Source organism: Carettochelys insculpta, chromosome 5 (genome assembly GCF_033958435.1).
Source record: "Carettochelys insculpta isolate YL-2023 chromosome 5, ASM3395843v1, whole genome shotgun sequence".
Classification (NCBI taxonomy): domain Eukaryota; kingdom Metazoa; phylum Chordata; order Testudines; family Carettochelyidae; genus Carettochelys; species Carettochelys insculpta.
The window spans coordinates 97650151-97667817 of record NC_134141.1 but is presented as its reverse complement, the minus strand read 5'-3'; the positions used below and the strand labels follow the sequence as shown (position 1 = coordinate 97667817).

Below are 17667 nucleotides of genomic sequence, written 5' to 3'. Positions count from 1 at the left end.
TACGGAGCATCCTGGGGCCCCAGGAGAGTTCACCCCCCCGTGGCTTTCCTGGACACCTCCAGGGAGGAGCTGCAGCCAGAGGAGGAGGAGGACCAGCCCAGATCTGGGACCCAGGAGGGTGAGGGGACCACGGACTGGTCAAGAGAGGCAGGGGAGCTGACCATAGTGATCCTCTCCCGCTCCTCCAGCCAGGCAACCGAGGGCTGGACACCCCCAGATGTCACCAAGGGACCCTCAGGTACGTCCAGGGAAGGGCGCACACCTACTCCACAGGGTGGGGGCAACACAACTGCTAGGTGCCCACACACAGAACCAGTGGTCCCGGGCTGCACGCAGGCCAGCCCCCACATGGGATGTGGCACCCTGCGGTGCCACACCAGCGAGGTCCAGCACCCGCCCCCAGTGGACAGTGCCGTAAGCCACACAGGGGTGGCGGCCAGTCAGTGGTGGACGGCGCCTGGGGCCTGTGCACCACAGGCCAGGAAGGGCCACCTGTGGGAGAGACCCATGGAATCACACCCATGCTGGGAGGCCCGGTCCCGGGGTGGGCCAGTCAGTGCTCCCTGGAGGGGTCAGTGTCCCTTGTGGGGGGCGGGGGGAGGGGCCCCATGGGGTGGGCTCAGGTGGGTAGACCACAGCGAGGTCCCCTCCATCCGGGGCACACTACTGACATGCTCTCCTCCTCTCCACACAGCCGCACCATCCATGGGTCAGGAGAGCCCCACACCATCCCTCATCCCAGAGAGCCCACCTGCAGCAATCGGAGGTGTCCAGACTCCACCCCAGGCAGCGCACCATTGGGGCCATGGCCAGAGGGCCCCCCAGAGGGCCGAGGAAGACCCAGGAACCCAGTGCCAGGACGAGGTGGTCAAGGAGTACCTCCAGCTCACCCAGGCCGACATGGAGTGGCAGAGGGTGGCCTGGGATAGACTGCTGGACACACTTGAGGGGATTGGCCACTCTGTGAAGAAGCACACAGCAACTATGGCCCGCCTCCTGGCCCCCCTGGTATCTGCCCCTCCTGGTACTGCCCCCTCAGCCCCCACTGAGCCTGTCCCCTCCGCCCCCACCAGGCCCGCCCACAGGCAATATTTGCCAGTGCTACCAGCACCCTCCCCTGACACCAGGGACCCCGCACCCGGCGAAGCAGGGGCTCCAGGGGCCAACAGGGTTTGCAGCCCACCACCCCTGCCCTGGAATGAGCACCTCGCCAAGTTAGGTTCCCCCTGCCCCCCTCCAAGTTAGGTTCCCCCCTCCGAGTTAGGTTCCCCCTGCCCCCCTCCAAGTTAGGTTCCCCCCTCCAAGTTAGGTTCCCTCTGCCCCCCTCCAAGTTAGCCTTGCCCCTGTACATATGATTTACGAACACCCAAGTTATATAAACATTTCTTTATTATTCACCACTCTGTGCTGTGCTCCTTGGTGGCTGGTGGATGTGCGGGTGTCGTGCTGGCGGGGGTGGGGGTAGCAGGGATGGTGGTTGACAGATGTGCGTGGGATGTGGGTGCACATGCGGGTCAGAGGTGGCCATTGGCAAAGGCTTGCCTGAGGGCCTCTCAAATGCGGTGGCCATCCTGGTGGGCCTGGCAGATGGGGGCGGCACCCAGCTGCTCATAGACAGCACCAGCCAGAGGGCGCCCCCCGGGGACATAGGCATCCCCCTTTCCCTCCACAATGTTGTGGAGGACACAACAGGCACCCACCACCTGGGGCATGTTGGGGACCCCGACCTCCAGCCGTGTGAGGAGACACCTCCACCACCTCTTTAGACACCCGAAGGCCCGCTCCACCAGGTTGTGGGCATGGTTGAGGCACTCATTGAACACCTCCCGGGTGGGGTTGAGGTGTCCCGTGTAGGACCTCATGAGCCGCGGCTGCAGGGGGTATGCCGCATCTGCCACCATGCAGAGCAGCATGGTGACGTCCTCCACCACGGGGATCTCCCTCTGGGGGATGAAGGTGCCGGCTCCCCATGTGGAGGCAGATGCTGGAGTTCCAGGCATCATGGGTGTGGCCAGTCCAACCCATGTAGAGGTCGGTGAACTGGCCCCTCACATCCACCAGGGCCTGCAGCACCACCGAATGGTAGCCCTTCCTGTTCACGTACTGGCTGGTGCTGTGTGGCGGAGCGTGGATGGGGATATGTGTGCCGTCCACAGTGCCGATGCTGTTCAGGAAGCCTAGGTCCTGGAAACCAGCGACAGTGTTGTCCACATCCCCCAGGCGGATGACCCTGTGGAGCAGCATTGCGTTGATGGTCCTGACAACCTGCAGAGGGGAAAGGGGGGACATGTGCTCTGGTGTGGGTGTGGCGGCCGTTGCCCCCTGCCTCGGGCCCATTCTGCTCCCCTCCAGTCTGGCCCCTGGCCCGTGCAGCCCCCACCCCCTCCCATCCAGCCCCTACCCCATCCGGCCCCTTCCAGGGAAGGGCTCCCCTTGCCCCAGCCCCCGCCCGCCCTCCTGGCCCCACCTTACCTCCATAAGGACGGCCCCGACGGTGGCCTTGCCCAACCCGAACTGCTGTCCCACGGAGAGATAGGAGTCCAAGGTGGCCAGCTTACAGATGGCAATTGCGACCCGTTTCTCCACGGTGAGGGCTGGCCGCATGCAGGTGTCCTGGTGTCGGAGTGCGGGGGGTGAGCCAGTGGAAGATCTCCTCGAAGGTCTGCCTCGCCATGCAGAAGTTCCGCAGCCACCTTTCCTCACCCCACTCCCCCAGCACCACGCACTCCCACCAGTCAGTGCTGCTGGGGTGGGTCCAGAGGCGTCGGGGCACCCGGGGGGGGGCGCCCAGCAGTGCCCTGGTGGGGGGAGCCCTGTGGCCCTGGGGGGACCTTGCAGCCACCCAGTGAGCTCGGGTGCAGCTGTGGTGAGGGTGCACAGCACTGCCAGCAGGGCGTCCATGATGAGGGCATCCTCCTGCAGGAGCTGTTGCTGGGCCTCCATGGTGGGCATGAGTGGGCTCTGCCAGGCTGGGACAGGCTGGGCAGCACTCGGCTTGCGTGGAGGGGAGGGTGGGGGAGGGACCCTTTAAAGGAGGCTGGCTGGCTTGTCAGCTTGTCGGCCATGGGACCCCATCCGCGGCGTTTCCTGCCTCCCTTCTTTCAAAAGAGGGCTTGAAGCCATGTGGACGCTCTCTTTCAAAAGACAGCACTTCGAAAGAGCAGATCAGAACGCCGATCTGAAAAATGGCAGCGGGGGCTCTCTTTCGATGGCTGCTTTTTCGAAAGCCAAACTTCGATTGTTGCCCTTTTAAAAGGACTCTTATGTGTAGACACAGCTTTGAAGTATGACACACAAAGTGTTCCCATCCCTTAAAAGCACAATACTCCACGCAACCCTCCCAATTCTTAAAGTGCAATACCCCACCCTGCCTTGTCCATAACTTTAAAGTTATAAATTTGGGATGATAGTCCCCTGATTGGCCAAGATCTGAGTGGGGACTATTTTGGACCCAACATAATGTAGCCCAAGAGCATCTCTAAATTACACTAGATGGAATAGTCTTCTTGGGTATGCTCCATTTCCAGTATTTGCTCTTGACATGCACTTGACATGCCTCTTATGAGTCTGAAGGACAGTGGATGGCATAGAGTTGGCTATATTGGCTTTATGCCATCTAGGGATTCTCCTAAACAAGCTCCTTATTTATGGCAGCTTTCCAGCCTTTCTACCTGATCAGCACTTAGGAGCCTGAGAAGTTGTGAGGATCTGGGCTTCATTGTTTATGGAGGCACTTCTAGCAAGAAATGCCTGTCAGGGAACACAGTTGTCATTTACAATTTCTGTTTCTTATTTGCTTTTACAGATCCAGATTCGCCATCAGTAACATTTTCATGTTGAGATTCAGTTTCTGCGTTGCTACAGCCACTTCTGTCATCATTTCTGGAAGAGGATAGCTGTTCTCTTGCAGAGAAATTGCCTTGGCCAATATTCATTTCAGTTCCTACATCCACATACACTTCTGAACCTTTATAGATGAGAAACAGCCTAGCAGTATTCTATTCATGTCCCTCTATCAGCTACATTGTCTTAATATTTTTCCCACAGGGTTTTTTTTTGTTGTTATTGTCAGTTTCTGCTTCTAATTTTTGCCCGCAGTTTTGAACATTTGTTCTAGGTGTAACAACCATTTAAACATTTGTAGCTAGTTTCTTAATCTGTGATGTTCTTCAGATAGCTCTCTGCTTAACCCTGGTCTAATCAACTCAGATCTCTCTGTAGCTGAAAAACAAGAAATAACTCCACAGGGGTTTCCAAGGCTAGTTTGCTGTATTGACTAATACAAGAAAAGAACATTTATAATACACTGTCAAAGAATTCAAACCTAATTTTTCTCTAATGGCCTGTAACAGTGATGCAGAATCTGTGATGCTGCATAGGGACACACGTTTCTGTTATTACTCCCTGAGTTACCAGTAAACCTCTAGGAAGGGGGTGAGTTTCACCTTATACAACATGTGTAGATTTTATTTGTCTAGAATGAGAATGCCACCTGCCCACATGCCCTTTTAACTGTCTGCACAAAGCATTCTACTAACCACACACAGAGTCACCACAGTTGTCAGAGTTCTAAACACCACCAGAGACTTCATATGTTTAAGGTCACAGGCATTCTTCATATCTATACCATGTCTTTATTCTTCCCTTGACTCCTCATGAACCACATATACAATAAAGACTCTGTGGTGTCATCTGGACAGGTTGAGCCTATGCAGTAAAATTGATTGCTAATATTACTTACTACACACCTAAGAAAGGCTGTGTTGTGAGAACTGAATTCCTTTTCCCCTATGAAGTGTTCCAAGCCAACTAAATACACTTTGCAAGTAGGGTGGTTCCAGTGACCTTGGTCAAGGTTGGCAGCTCTTCAGTGATGTCTTGCCAAATATTTCTTGATTGTGGATCTTCTATACTTGACAGGCACCTTTTTCCAAGCCAGCAGAGCTATGAAGCTATTTTTTTCCTCCTCCCTTCTCTCTCCTCACTACCCATTTTTCTTGAAAATCAAAATAAAAGAAAACAATCATAAACAACAAAAACAACAACCAAACACACACAAAAAACTTGGAAATTACCACAATTATGTTAAATGAGCATAGTGATTGCACAGTTAAACACTGAGATGTTAACACTGAACCTACAACTTTAACTCTGCTCTTGTGTGTACCCGTTATGGTATAGTTTTTCCTTGTGTGATCACTTACAACTCCACTAATGGACTATATTGTATATGTTTGTAAAATATATACTATATACATACATGGCAATTTGTAATATTGTGTGTACTAATTATTCTTCATACTTCAGACAGGGTCCACAAAAGTAATTTCTGTAGAATATTCAGAGTAAGCAGTACTTTTAAAGCAAGGTGAAATTTAACAACACAATCCACAATACAATACAAACAATAAAATACAATACAGAGTATATACAGGAGCTTAGAATCAAGTTGTATTAACTCTTGCAGCACCTACACCAGTGTTTCTCAACCAGAGCACACTGAGATCTTCTGGGGTGGGGAGGGTACATCAACTCACCTAGGCTGTGTCTACACTACCTCCCTACTTCGAAGGGAGGATGGTAAATTGGGTGTTGGGAATTTATTAATGAAGTGCTATGCTGCATATGCAGCACTTCATTAAGCAAATTCCCCCTGTGGCAAAATTTTGAGGAGTAAAGGGACTTCAAAGGACCCCAGGCACTTCGGAGTACCGGCAGGTTAGCCACGGCTAGACATGAGCCAGCACTTCGAAGTTTAAAACTTCAAACTTGCCACGGGGGGGAATCTGCTTAATGAAGTGCTGCATAGCACTTCATTAATAAACTCCCAACACAGTACTTACCATCCTCCCTTCAAAATAGGGAGGTAGTACAGACAAGCCCCTAGCTATTTGCCTCATTTTACAACAGGTTACATAAAAACACTAGTAAAGTCAGCACAATCTAAAATTTTGTGGAGACAATAACTAGTTTCTACTGCTTCATATGCCTTACACTGAAAAGTAAGTACAATATTTCTCTTCCAATCCATTTGTTTGATAATAAGATGGTAGAAAGTCAGCATGTTTTCAGTTGTAGTCATCTGTGATATTTTTTGCATGTTTTTGTAAGTCATTCATTTTTAAGTGAGATATAACTTGGTGTATGCAAAAAAAATCTGACTCATGAAAAGGGTACAGTAATCTGGAAAGGTTTTATATCCCACAGAGCTGGAAGGGACCTCGAGAGGTCATTGAGTCCAGTGCACTGCATTCACAGAAGGACCTATCACCACAGTTTACAGACTTTTTTTTTTTTTTTTTTTCAATCTAACCTGCCCGGGAATCTTGAAGGGCCCCCTCAAGGACTGAGCTCACAACCCTGGGTTTACAAGGCCGAGACCTCAAACCACTCTGAATGGCACTGGTTTCAAGACCTCAGATTACTTTAGGACCATGTTTCTGAACAGGTGGTATGCATACCCTTAGAGGTATGCATGAGAAGTCTGGGGGTACTTATAATTTTTTAAAGGGGGTACTTTATAAAAAAAGGTTGAGAAACAGAGAACTACACCATAATCACTTGAGCTTCATTAATATACATAATGCAAATATTTATTATAATCACATTTAATACCTTACATGCATGTACTTTTTTTCTCTCAGAGCTATGAAAAAAATAAGCTTTTGATGTCCTTGTCCTTCTCTAGTTAGAAATATAATTAAAGTTCATATCAGTAACATACAAGTATAAATTCCGTGCACAAATTTTCACTCACTAAAGAAACAAGTGAACTCTATCTTAAAGCACATCCAGTACTTGGAGAAAGTAATATTTGGACTTCATTAAGAGAGTGTGAGGCCAAGCATTATTAAAAGCCTATTTTAACATGAAAAAGACCTGGACAAACAAGTAATTATTAACATGTACCCTTTCAATTTAACTCTTTGTGTGTATTTCTCTAAGAAACAGCTTGTGAAATTATATAGCCAGTGGAGACTTTCCAGAGATGACCCTCTCTACAGTGAGAAAAATAAACACCATAAAAGGGTAAATTTTAAGCTGGTTGGCTTTGTTTCCTGACAGGAAGGGAAGGCAACAGACTGAGCTTCTCTAGTCCAGCACTCTCTGGTCTAGCAACGTTCATTGTCTGCCGTGATTTTAGTTAGCTGGATGTCCCTTTATGATGGATGTGACCAAGTTTTCCACAGTCCCATAAAATTGGAAAGCCAAGACTGGTGGCTGTAAACAGTGTTCTGTGCTGCTATTTAGCTCTAATTTACCCTCTAAATGTCTTCTAAGAGCCCAGTAAGCAGTAGAAGTGTTGGTAATGCTGCTAGACAATATTGACCTCCCATAATTCAGCATATTCTCTGGTTTGGCACTGGTCAGGTCCCAAGGGTGCAGGACTAGAGAGGTTCAACCTATCATCTAGAAATCTCCATTTGGGAAACTGAGTGTACGTCAGTCCTTTTCAACCCCTCCCTTCAATTTTGAGTGAAGATGTGGCAGGAAATGCTCCTATATGGGTCCACTAAAAAATCCAGACCCCTCACAAAGACTACTTTTCCAAGTGAGGCCCCAGACTCTCACTCCCATCCTAAAAAACCTGTTACCCAAAACATTTGCTTCTGCTAAGAGAAAGGGTCTAGAGATCACCCCTTCCACCAGATGATGAAGGTTGCTTCTTTGTGAGGAAAGTGGGCCTTGGAAGAAAGCAAGAGAAAATCCAAAGACATTAATAAAATGACTACTGAATAGCCACAATAATAAATAACAAAAATAGTTTGTTCAATAGTATGTTATAAAAAATTGAACCTGAAGAACTGTTGTCTGCGACATACTCATGCAGTATTTTACTGCTACTGTTCTCAGAGCTGAACCAGTCAATATTTACATAATATTTGTGGTATAGAGAAAGCTAGATTTTGGTATAGCCACACATGTACTGTATATATCAGAGATGGACCCAAGCTGCAAGAGTGTATGTGACTCTAGAGCTAAATCTAAACTTCGCTAAAGTTTTATACGTTTGTATGTAACAATTTTATACTTTTATTTGAAGAGTGGGATCAGCTTCAAAGTTTAGACCCAAATCATGTATTAACATTTATAAGCTTCTTGAAGGAAGATAGTTTTAAAAACTGACAGTGTGAGAACAGCAGTCTTTTTGTGTCCTGAATGACAATTCAGTTACAGAGTAGCCTATGGTTCCATTTCTGTAAGTTATATTTATTTTCTGGCAAAGCAAAAAAGGGTGAAAAAGTGGTAAATGGAGGCAAACAGATAAATGAAAAAAGGGTTTTGATTAAACAAAGCATCCCTGTCATTTATCTATATGCAGACCCAATATTTAACATTTAAAAAAGACAATACAATAAAAGAAACAGCAGCTGTTTCTATGTGATGTCAGAAAACAGGTGGGATACAAGTTTCCATGCCATTGCAATCATATTGATCTCCTGATGATGCACATATGAAGCACATATGCAACCATTATTCAGCTATCATGAGATTCATTTCCAAGAATATGGCCAGATGATGCTCCCAGCATAACAAAAACTGTCTAGAATCAGTATAAACATTTTACTTGACAGATCAATGAAAATCGCAGGTGACTCTGAAAAAAACAGCATGTCTGTATCAAAAAAACAAACAGGGAGCTCCCTATTCACAAGGGCTGCAAAGGCAGGAGCAATTTGTTGTTTCCCACACTGCCCTGCCAATGACCCCAACTCTGACCTGGAGGGGCCACCCTCACTTTGGTGAGAGGCAGTTCACGCTTGGGTCTGCCCCAGGGCCAAACTGTTTAATTATGTGTGGAACTGGTGTCATGAGGTGGGCTACTGTTGCCACTGGGACTAAACTGAGATTCCCCACCCCCTACAAATATCACTTCATGGACTGAGGTGCACTAGTGAAAGTCCCCTTCATCCCTACTGACATACCTGAAAGAGACAGAAAAGCCTTGTGTCTTTATGACTGGTAGGAATGGAAGGACTCCCAGGAACTGCACCAGACCTATGACCCCCTTCACATTTCCTGAAAATTTTGTGTAATTTCCTAACTACATGGCGGTGGTACAAGTTTTATGTTGTACCTGGATTTTACACTGCTGTTTAACAAGGTTGATGGCAGGGAGGGAGAAGCGGGAGGAGAGAACATGTCTGGAGTTATCTACAAATTTTTTTGCTCCCAGTGCCTTGTTGAAGGGAGGGGAGAGGAACTAGGCTTTTGCAAGCCTGTTACCGCACAAAAACCAAACCACCTTCCTACAATGGAAAACCCAGTTTTTGCAACCAGTCCTTACGGTGGGCTCCCGAGTAAGGGAAGTTTGCTATTAATAGTTAATATCATCTGCCATTAGAGGGCACTAAACAACCCTGCATTAAGGCTGTTCCAGAGGCGGGGGGGAGAGAAAGAGAGAGAAAGAGGCACCTATCTGGGAAAAGCTTAAAAAGGGATGTGGAGTCCCAAAAAGCTTCTGAAGTGATCAAAATGCCTCGGAGCTGCTGCCGGTGCTGCTCACAATAACAGGAACACAAATTGTAGCGAGGTCGGTTATTTACCAGGCTGCCTCTTAATGCGTGTGACTGCAGGTGGTGCAACGGGACATTGTGATTCATGCTCACTTTGAAAGCAGGACCAGGGCCCGGTCTGAGGCACCCAAACAACTGTCTTCTAATATTAGCACGGCTGTATTTCTGGATCTATTATAGTCTGTCCAGACAGATCCCATTGTAATGGGATCTTTTATTAAAAGATTAGCACTATCTCCTGCAGTTGGTGGAAAAAAATCTGTTATCGCTGAGTTATTTGCAGTTGTGAGGAGGGGGGAGGGGGGGAAAGCCTGTAGAATAAAAGGGGGGGTTAAAAGGACTGGGATGGGGCGGGGAGGAATCGGTAGAAGTTTCGCTTAAATCCCATTGACCTGGCCAAGTCCAAGAATTTGCTCTGCATAGTTTGCTGTCTGTTGTGCTTTGGTGGCTCAGAGCAGCGAAAGAATTGAAATTAAAAAGGCAGCTTTTGAACAAACAATACCATTTTCCGTTAAGTAATCACTGGGTATAAAAGGAAATATCGCCTACTCAGTTTCATTCAGCGGTGCCAAAAAATGTTATAAATAAGAGACCGCCAACTTTCTAGAGGAGAATAATGCCAGACTGTGCTTAATACACCAGGGCTCTAAAGTTCATTATCGATGTTGCAACCTTTTTGATTCTGAAAGGAGACCGCCTACGTCGCCCCCATTCCGGTCTGTACTCTAGGCGCCCCCACTGAAAAGACTGTCTCTCGGCTAAAACCAGAGGTATTAAACTTTTGTTTGGCTTTGACCGGTCTCGGAGAGGGAGACGTGTGCGCGCCAGACACTTAACTACTGTTGGAGATGTCAGGGGTAAATGTACTATTAGTCACAATTAGGGAGTGGGAATCTGTGTCTGTCTGTCTGTCTGTCTGTCTCACCCCCCCCAACCCCCACCCCAGAGACTTCACCTTTTGCTGCGTCCCAGAACTTCTAACAAGTAGCGGACCCGTTTCCGCGCGCTGTGGTTTTGTTTTCAAGTTCCTCTGGCCACCGCGCCGTAAGGGGAAAGGATCGCGCCTCTCCTTCCCCAGACAAGTGGCACGGCTCTCTCTGTAGTCCTATAAATTGTGTTGCAGCCCCGGGTTCCTCTACGTGCGCGCGTGCGCGCCTCCTGGAATTAATGACACAAGTGGATACTTCTTTTCCCTCTCTGGGCTCTCGTTACCATTCGGGTTTTGCACTCCTTCCTGTTCCTACGCACAGAACTCCAGCCCTTCCCTCTTGCAGCTTTGGGGTCCGTGTGTGTGTGAGAGAGAGAGAGAGAGAGAGCGAGAGAGCGAGCACCTAAAACAGATCATTGGAAAGGGTTTCCAGAAGGTGGAAAATGTCACCTGATTCACAGTGAACTTTTTAAATCTCCCCACCCCCGATCACTCACACTCACACACACACACACACACACACCAGGAGACCGCCCACCGCAGACAGCTAAGACCCCCTTATAGATTTAAAGACAGACTGCATTGAGAGGCTGACGTTCATTCAATAGAGCGATCATAAGCGGGCTGACGAGCGCTCTCTCCCGCTCCCTCTTTCTCTGCTCCACTTGATACTGTTCCTGTCTCTTTCACTCGCGAGCGTACTGAGGATGTTAAATCAGAGGACCCACCCGGGCGTGCTTTTATTCCTGATGCTCGTGGGCCACTTCATGGAAGATCACACCGTCCAGGGTAAGACGCGATTGTTTCTTTGCAGATGCGTTTTATTGTCTGTCTTTTCCCTCGCTGTCTAGTTTTCGCCTCTCTCCCAGGCACCAGCTGTAGGAATAGGACCGCAAGTGGACTGTGGGAAGAGGACCGCTTTGTACAACTGGGCGGAGGTGACACTTGGAGCTCTTTTTGATCGGCTTCGCAAACGCCCGCGCGTAGCACGGCGCAGCCAGGGTGCTGATGGTGGTTAGGGGTTGTTAGGATGTCGCGTGAATGAACAGCAGCCCCACAGCGGAACTTTCTTCGTCCCGCCGGGCTGGAAGTTTTTCTGTGGCAATGTGGCCGAGCTTTTCCTCTCCGCTGCTCGGCTTCGGGGATGATGGGGACTGGGGGGGGGGGTTCCCCTTTCACAAATGACATTTTCAGGCGCTGATATTCGGTCTTTTGCCGGTGAGCCTTTCAGCAGGCGGGGCCCCCTCCCCCAGGCACATTGGTGAGTGACTTTTGTTGGGCTCTGAGGTCTACTGCTACTAGTACATTTCCCAGGCGCCCAAACGGACAGAAAATGTATTGATTGTCTTTCCCAAGGGGTCATCAGCGGGCTGGGGGTCCTTAATGCCGCTCAGATAACAACCTGGAGTCTTAGATTGCTGGGGTTTGCCACTGATTGCTTCATTTTCGCCGAGCTGGATGCATTGGTTAACTTTGCGGAGGCCACTGTAAGGCGATCAAAACTGACTTCTGTTATTCTGTTGATCCAGAAAAACTGATTTTCCAAAGGGTGGTGTTTATGTATTAATTGCCTTTGGGGGCACTTCCCTCCACCGTCTCCTCACACATATGTCTATCAGTCTGAGGGGTCGATCCTGCGCTCCTCAGTCCGTGCAAATTCCCCCGGGAGTAAGGAGACGGGATCCAGCCCCTGCTGGATTAGTACTAGAATCAATTGCTTTTGAGTGGCTGCAGCAGTCACATTGGTTATTCACGGGAGGCTCATCCCAACCAAAACTCTCCAACTGAAAAAGGGGGAGTTGCCTGGACTAATGTTCTTGGCGTGAATCCATAAGTATCAGCGATGCTAGTAAAACAAATCTCTGACCGATTTAAATGCCTAGGAAACTGCGTCTGAAGAGACGACATCTGTAACTTTTGGTTTGTTAGCTAGCTAGTGGCCTCCTATGTCTGTGGCCCGGCACCTTGTTGACTTTGGATCGTCCTTCTTTGGACCGCTTCAGCAAAGAACAGGCATTTCTTAAGAAAAGCAGGGGGAAAAGAAAGTCGAGATTTCGAAAGACTTCGCCAACGGGCAAAATGTTACCACCTCTTGTGCAGGCTCTTAAAACAGCCTCGATGGAAACCCTGGGCAGCCCTAGAACAATGAGGGGGTGCAGAATTTTTGAAGGGGGGAAGAGGTTTTTTTTTTTTATTCCTTTTATTTAAAAAAATGCATCTCCTTTTCAAAGCTCTGTCACGTGCATGCAAACCCCCCTGGTCACCATATGGAATAAATACCACCGAAAACGGCCTCGTCCTGCTCCTGGCAGGTTATTTGGACGACGCTGCCTGTCGCCCCCAGACTAGCTGCAGGTTAGGAAATGGGACAAATAAAAGTAAACAGTCTAGTAAAAGTCAATGCAAGCCGCACGTGTTGTGTCTGGGTCACTGGTAACTGACATTGATATGGCTGGGTCTCCTTCTCTTCCTTCTCGCTCTTGCAGCTGGGAATTGTTGGCTCCGGCAGGCCCGGAACGGCCGCTGCCAAGTCCTCTATAAGACAGATCTGAGCAAGGAGGAGTGCTGCAAGACGGGCCGGCTCACCACTTCGTGGACGGAAGAAGACGTCAACGACAACACGCTGTTTAAGTGGATGATTTTCAACGGGGGCGCCCCGAACTGTATCCCGTGCAAAGGTGTGTGCGGGAGCGCGCTCTCCTGAGCTGCGGGCGGGGGAGCCCCTGCTGGTCCGGGGGGAGGCCGCAGGGGCAGCCGTGGTGCCAGGCGCCAATGGGCTTTTAAAGGTCACCCCACGAAGTAACTGCCCCGACTTGGATGTGGTGCGAAGGGGCGGGGATCCGGCCTGTGTGTGCAACCCCCAATCTGATCCTCCTGCGAGGGGGGGTTCTCTCAGGCCCCCATTTATGGGGGGGCAAGTTCTCCCCCCCTTTGTGCCTGGGGGTTATCTCGGTGCTACTGTAACCCCTATTAATCCCATATCTGATGGCCAGACCAGGTATCAAAATGTTGTCTCTTCCCCCCGCCCCCGACCCCCCATTTAGAAACGTGCGAGAACGTGGACTGCGGCCCTGGCAAGAAATGTAAAATGAACAAGAAGAACAAACCTCGGTGTGTGTGCGCTCCGGACTGCTCCAATGTCACTTGGAAGGGTCCTGTGTGTGGCTTAGACGGGAAAACCTACCGGAACGAGTGTGCTCTGCTGAAAGCCAGATGTAAAGAGCAACCAGAACTTGAAGTCCAGTATCAGGGCAAATGCAAAAGTAGGTTCATGAGTCTTACCACGTCCCTTCCCCTCGCGCCCCGAATACCCCAGGGTGTGGGTCTGAGCGTAGGGAGGAGGAGATGTTGCAAAGGCTGTGGGACAAAAAAGAAAAAAACAAAAAACACGTGCTACCGAGCAGACCCCAACTGAATGGAGAGCCCCCCCCCCCCCCATCCAGGCAGCACTGTGCTCACACCAGCTTCCCTGAGATGGGGAAGTTTTACCCTGGGGGCTTTTTCTGAGGAAAGCGGCTGAGGACTTTGTCTCACGTGTCTAGTTGTTTCACAGATTCATTCCTTGTGTGAGCCATTGGATCGCCTATTAATCGTTGTGTTTCCGTCTTGTTTCAGAGACCTGTAGGGATGTTTTATGCCCAGGCAGTTCCACGTGTGTGGTTGATCAAACTAACAATGCCTACTGTGTGACATGTAATCGGATTTGCCCGGAGCCTACTTCCCCTGAACAGTATCTCTGTGGGAATGATGGAATAACCTATGCTAGTGCTTGCCACCTGAGAAAGGCTACCTGCCTACTAGGCAGATCCATTGGATTAGCCTACGAGGGAAAATGTATAAGTAGGTATCATCCTTTGGCGTGATTATGGGGGAAGAGGAAGTTGTTCTTTCTAACAGTTGCTTCACAATTTAGTAGGCAGGTTTCTGAATGCAGGTTATTTCCTAGAACTGAATGGGTTTCCATGCCTGCAGTTTTCACCCAGACAAAGGGGGAACATTTGCTTGAGTACCACCTGCAAGATTTTGGGTACTACCAGAGGACAAAGGGTTGGATTCTTGATATCAATGTGACTATTGACACTGTTTTTAATGGGTGTTGTAGTCAGGCCCTCAAATGTATTATGAGATGACAACATATCATAATAAATAAAAAATAGTCCTTCCGTGAGTGCAGAGGACTGGGCTAGATGATCTTTGGAGAGCTCTTCCAGTCCTATGATCCTACCAATACAGTAACCCAGTCTCAAACTTCAGCTGAACTGGATTCCTGGAAACGTTTGTCTTCAAGTGGCCTTGGCAAATGTTATTTAAGGTCAATCAGATACATCTGATAATTTTTCCCTCTTTACAAAAAATCTTGTAGTAATCGAGGAGTGTTGTTATTATATACACATTTCAGGTAACTAGGAATCTGAAAAAAATATCTTTAGAAGTGGAATATCTCAAATCTACTTTCATTACAGGTGGGGAATTAGCATTTCAATAGCATAAACAGCTATTGTATCTATTTTACCTTGAAAAATAATAAATTTAGAAAAGTTTAATTAATTATCCAGTTATAAACCTCCCATTTAAGAGGTGACTGGGAAGATGGGATTCCCAAAGATTTCAGTCAGAGAAGGTCAGGACTTGGTGTCATTTAATATATACAAATTTCATTTCACCTTTTGGGGGATAAATTCTGCTGGCTTTGCTCCTTCCCTACTCCCCACCCGCAACCCACTGATTTCAAAAAAGCATTATGTGCTTCAGCAAAGTAAGCAGGATTTTACTCATAAATCATGCATTCATTTTCTTATGGGTTTTCGACATAGAAGAAGAGAGATTCTGCTTTGCTCATTTCTGGTGTCTTGTATTTTTTAGAAGCCAAATCCTGTGAAGATATCCAGTGTAGTGCTGGAAAGAAATGCCTATGGGATTTCAAGGTTGGCAGAGGTCGGTGTGCCCTCTGTGATGAGCTGTGCCCTGAAAGCAAGTCAGATGAAGCAGTCTGTGCCAGTGATAACACTACTTACCCAAGCGAGTGTGCCATGAAAGAAGCAGCCTGCTCCATGGGTGTGCTTTTAGAAGTAAAGCATGCTGGATCTTGCAACTGTAAGTGAGATTTTAAACCTTGCAGACATTTAAAGCTTCTGAAGGCAATCCCTAGGTAATGAAGATTTACGCTTTTAAAAATGAGAATTTTGTTTAAAGATTTGCCCTTAAAATATTTATAATGTATTAAACACACCTGTGTGCTTGGTAAAGTACAACTGAAAGTCAACAGTCTGTGGCTTGGACACTTTCAAGATCCCTGTGTTTTGAGGAAAAGTCATGTTATCAGCAAGGGGTTGCCCTAAGAGCACCATAGTAGCTATTTTTCTTAATTTGTTTATTTTAGTGTGCTTTGCTGTTTGCTTTATTAACACTTGGATATAATCTAACTCCATAAAAAAAAATAAACCCAAGATCACTTTAGCACATGGGGTGCTGTCTTTGGGCAGTTGCCTTTACTAACTCTGAATGAAGGACACAAAGCAGTTAAACCTAGAACACAAGAGCGCTTTTTATCTGATTTCAGGAATCTGCCAATAAAACCTGAGCCATTGATTCTTCAGAACTTGCTGCAGTTATGACTTCATAGCTTATGTATAAAAATATTACATAACAGCAGATGCCAAAGAGCATCTCACTACAAGTCACGTAAAATGCAACGCTGTGTTATGGCTGTTCAGAGGGCTTTGAAAACATGCACTGAGCTGCTTCTGCGCTGTTGTTGTCCTTATTTAAACAACAGCTCCCCTGTATTCCCCCATCTAGCCATTAATGAAGACCCTGAGGACGAAGAGGAAGATGAAGACCCGGACTACAACTTTCCTATATCTTCCATTCTAGAGTGGTAAAACCTTCATCACTAGTGGAACAGCCATTGGGCAAGAAATCAATGTCCATACTGTAAATAAGTGTATGCTTATTTATTTTGGGGAGAAAGAAAAGTATACATATAGTTGAGTCTTGTAAACATTTATTTATACTGTGTCATGTTTTATAATTTATACATAAAGTGACTGTACACCTTGTTTTTTGAAGAAATTTATCCGTTACGGGAAGAGCAGTGTTATTTATTGTGAGGTCTCTTGCTTGTAAAGTAAAGCTTTTTTTTTTTTGTAAACTATAAAAGTCCATTCCTTAGAGCTTACCCACACAATTCTCATCTCTTCTTTTCACTGATGTTAACTCCTTTCCACTTTCACAAACTTGCATGTCAGTTCCTGTTATGTTTATTTATTGGATTTTCTTCTTGCCTGTTTTGTACATAAATGATCCCTCGGGTTTTTGTTTACAAGGAATCTTGACTGACCAAAAGGCGCTGTAACTGACTTCAAAATGCTTTCAGAGTGCAGTGAGGCAATCTTTAAGGACACCTCTCCCACTTAACTTTTCTCTGCTTCTTATCACTTCATGTATGACATGCTCACAATGTGCTGAGCATTCATAGTATACTATAAGAATTCTGGACCCAAAGAAAGTGAATTATGAAGGCTGTTAATAACTACAATATTGTTAATAGTAATAACAATAATAATAATAATGAGAACAAAGTTCTTGTTTTTTATTTTTTGTAGTGAACAAACACTTTATCAGATGGTTCCTTTAAGATGGTCCTGCAGTACCACTTTTTAAAGTTCTTTTAAACTGTCACTAAAAGGTATATCAAAGCTTTATCAGTTCAAGTTTCTTGCTTTTCATAATACTTTTTTTCTGATGCAATTTTATATTTTCAAACATGGCGCGTTAAATATAAATTCATTTAAATATATAGTTTTGTACTTTTCTACCATGTAAATGTGCAATGTATATAAAAGTTATAATGTGTATTTGTAAATAAATGATGAGTGAACACAATAGAAAAAAATGAATTTTCCCTGTGTGCAGTCCTGAGTTATTAGCTGTAAAGGGTTTGGGGAGACGTGCCACTGTTACTCAGAATGGTAGTGATGGCAAGAGGGGAAAGGTAATTGTTAGTCGCATTGGAATAAACTAGAGTTGTTCAAGAATACAGCTCTCTGCTGAAACTCAGTGTCCATGACATAAAATTTCAGCTTGTTGAATACATTTCTCCAGTGTGCTGACAGCAAATATTTGTAAATCCAAATATGCTTCTGAATGAAAATAGAAATAACCCCTTTTCCTTCCCTCTAAGTCAATGAGATAGGTTTGTCATTAGTTAAACTTCTTTCA

General features: G+C 46.8%; 1 protein-coding gene across 2 annotated transcripts; it reads left to right on the top strand.

The window, feature by feature from the left end:
• Nucleotides 1-10976: 10976 nt before the first annotated feature.
• FST (follistatin) lies at nucleotides 10977-17404 on the top strand. 2 transcript variants are annotated; one of them, XM_074994291.1, is made up of 6 exons: nucleotides 10977-11235; nucleotides 12933-13124; nucleotides 13491-13709; nucleotides 14062-14286; nucleotides 15310-15540; nucleotides 16246-17404. In XM_074994291.1, exons 1-6 carry the CDS (start codon nucleotides 11154-11156, stop codon nucleotides 16326-16328), a joined length of 1032 nt encoding a protein of 343 aa, XP_074850392.1. In that variant the 5' UTR covers nucleotides 10977-11153; the 3' UTR covers nucleotides 16329-17404. The 2 variants fall into 2 exon arrangements, with proteins under 2 accessions (XP_074850392.1, XP_074850393.1); XM_074994292.1 differs by lacking the exon at nucleotides 16246-17404 and adding an exon at nucleotides 16007-16179.
• The last annotated feature ends 263 nt before the right edge of the window (nucleotides 17405-17667 follow it).

Bases quoted from the DNA above. Each gene is read 5' to 3' on its own strand.
- FST (XM_074994291.1), top strand. From the start codon at position 11,154: ATGTTAAATCAGAGGACCCACCCGGGCGTGCTTTTATTCCTGATGCTC. The intron at 13,125-13,490 runs GTGTGTGCGGGA...CCCCCCATTTAG, and splicing joins GAACTGTATCCCGTGCAAAG to AAACGTGCGAGAACGTGGAC. The intron at 14,287-15,309 runs GTAGGTATCATC...TGTATTTTTTAG, and splicing joins CTACGAGGGAAAATGTATAA to AAGCCAAATCCTGTGAAGAT.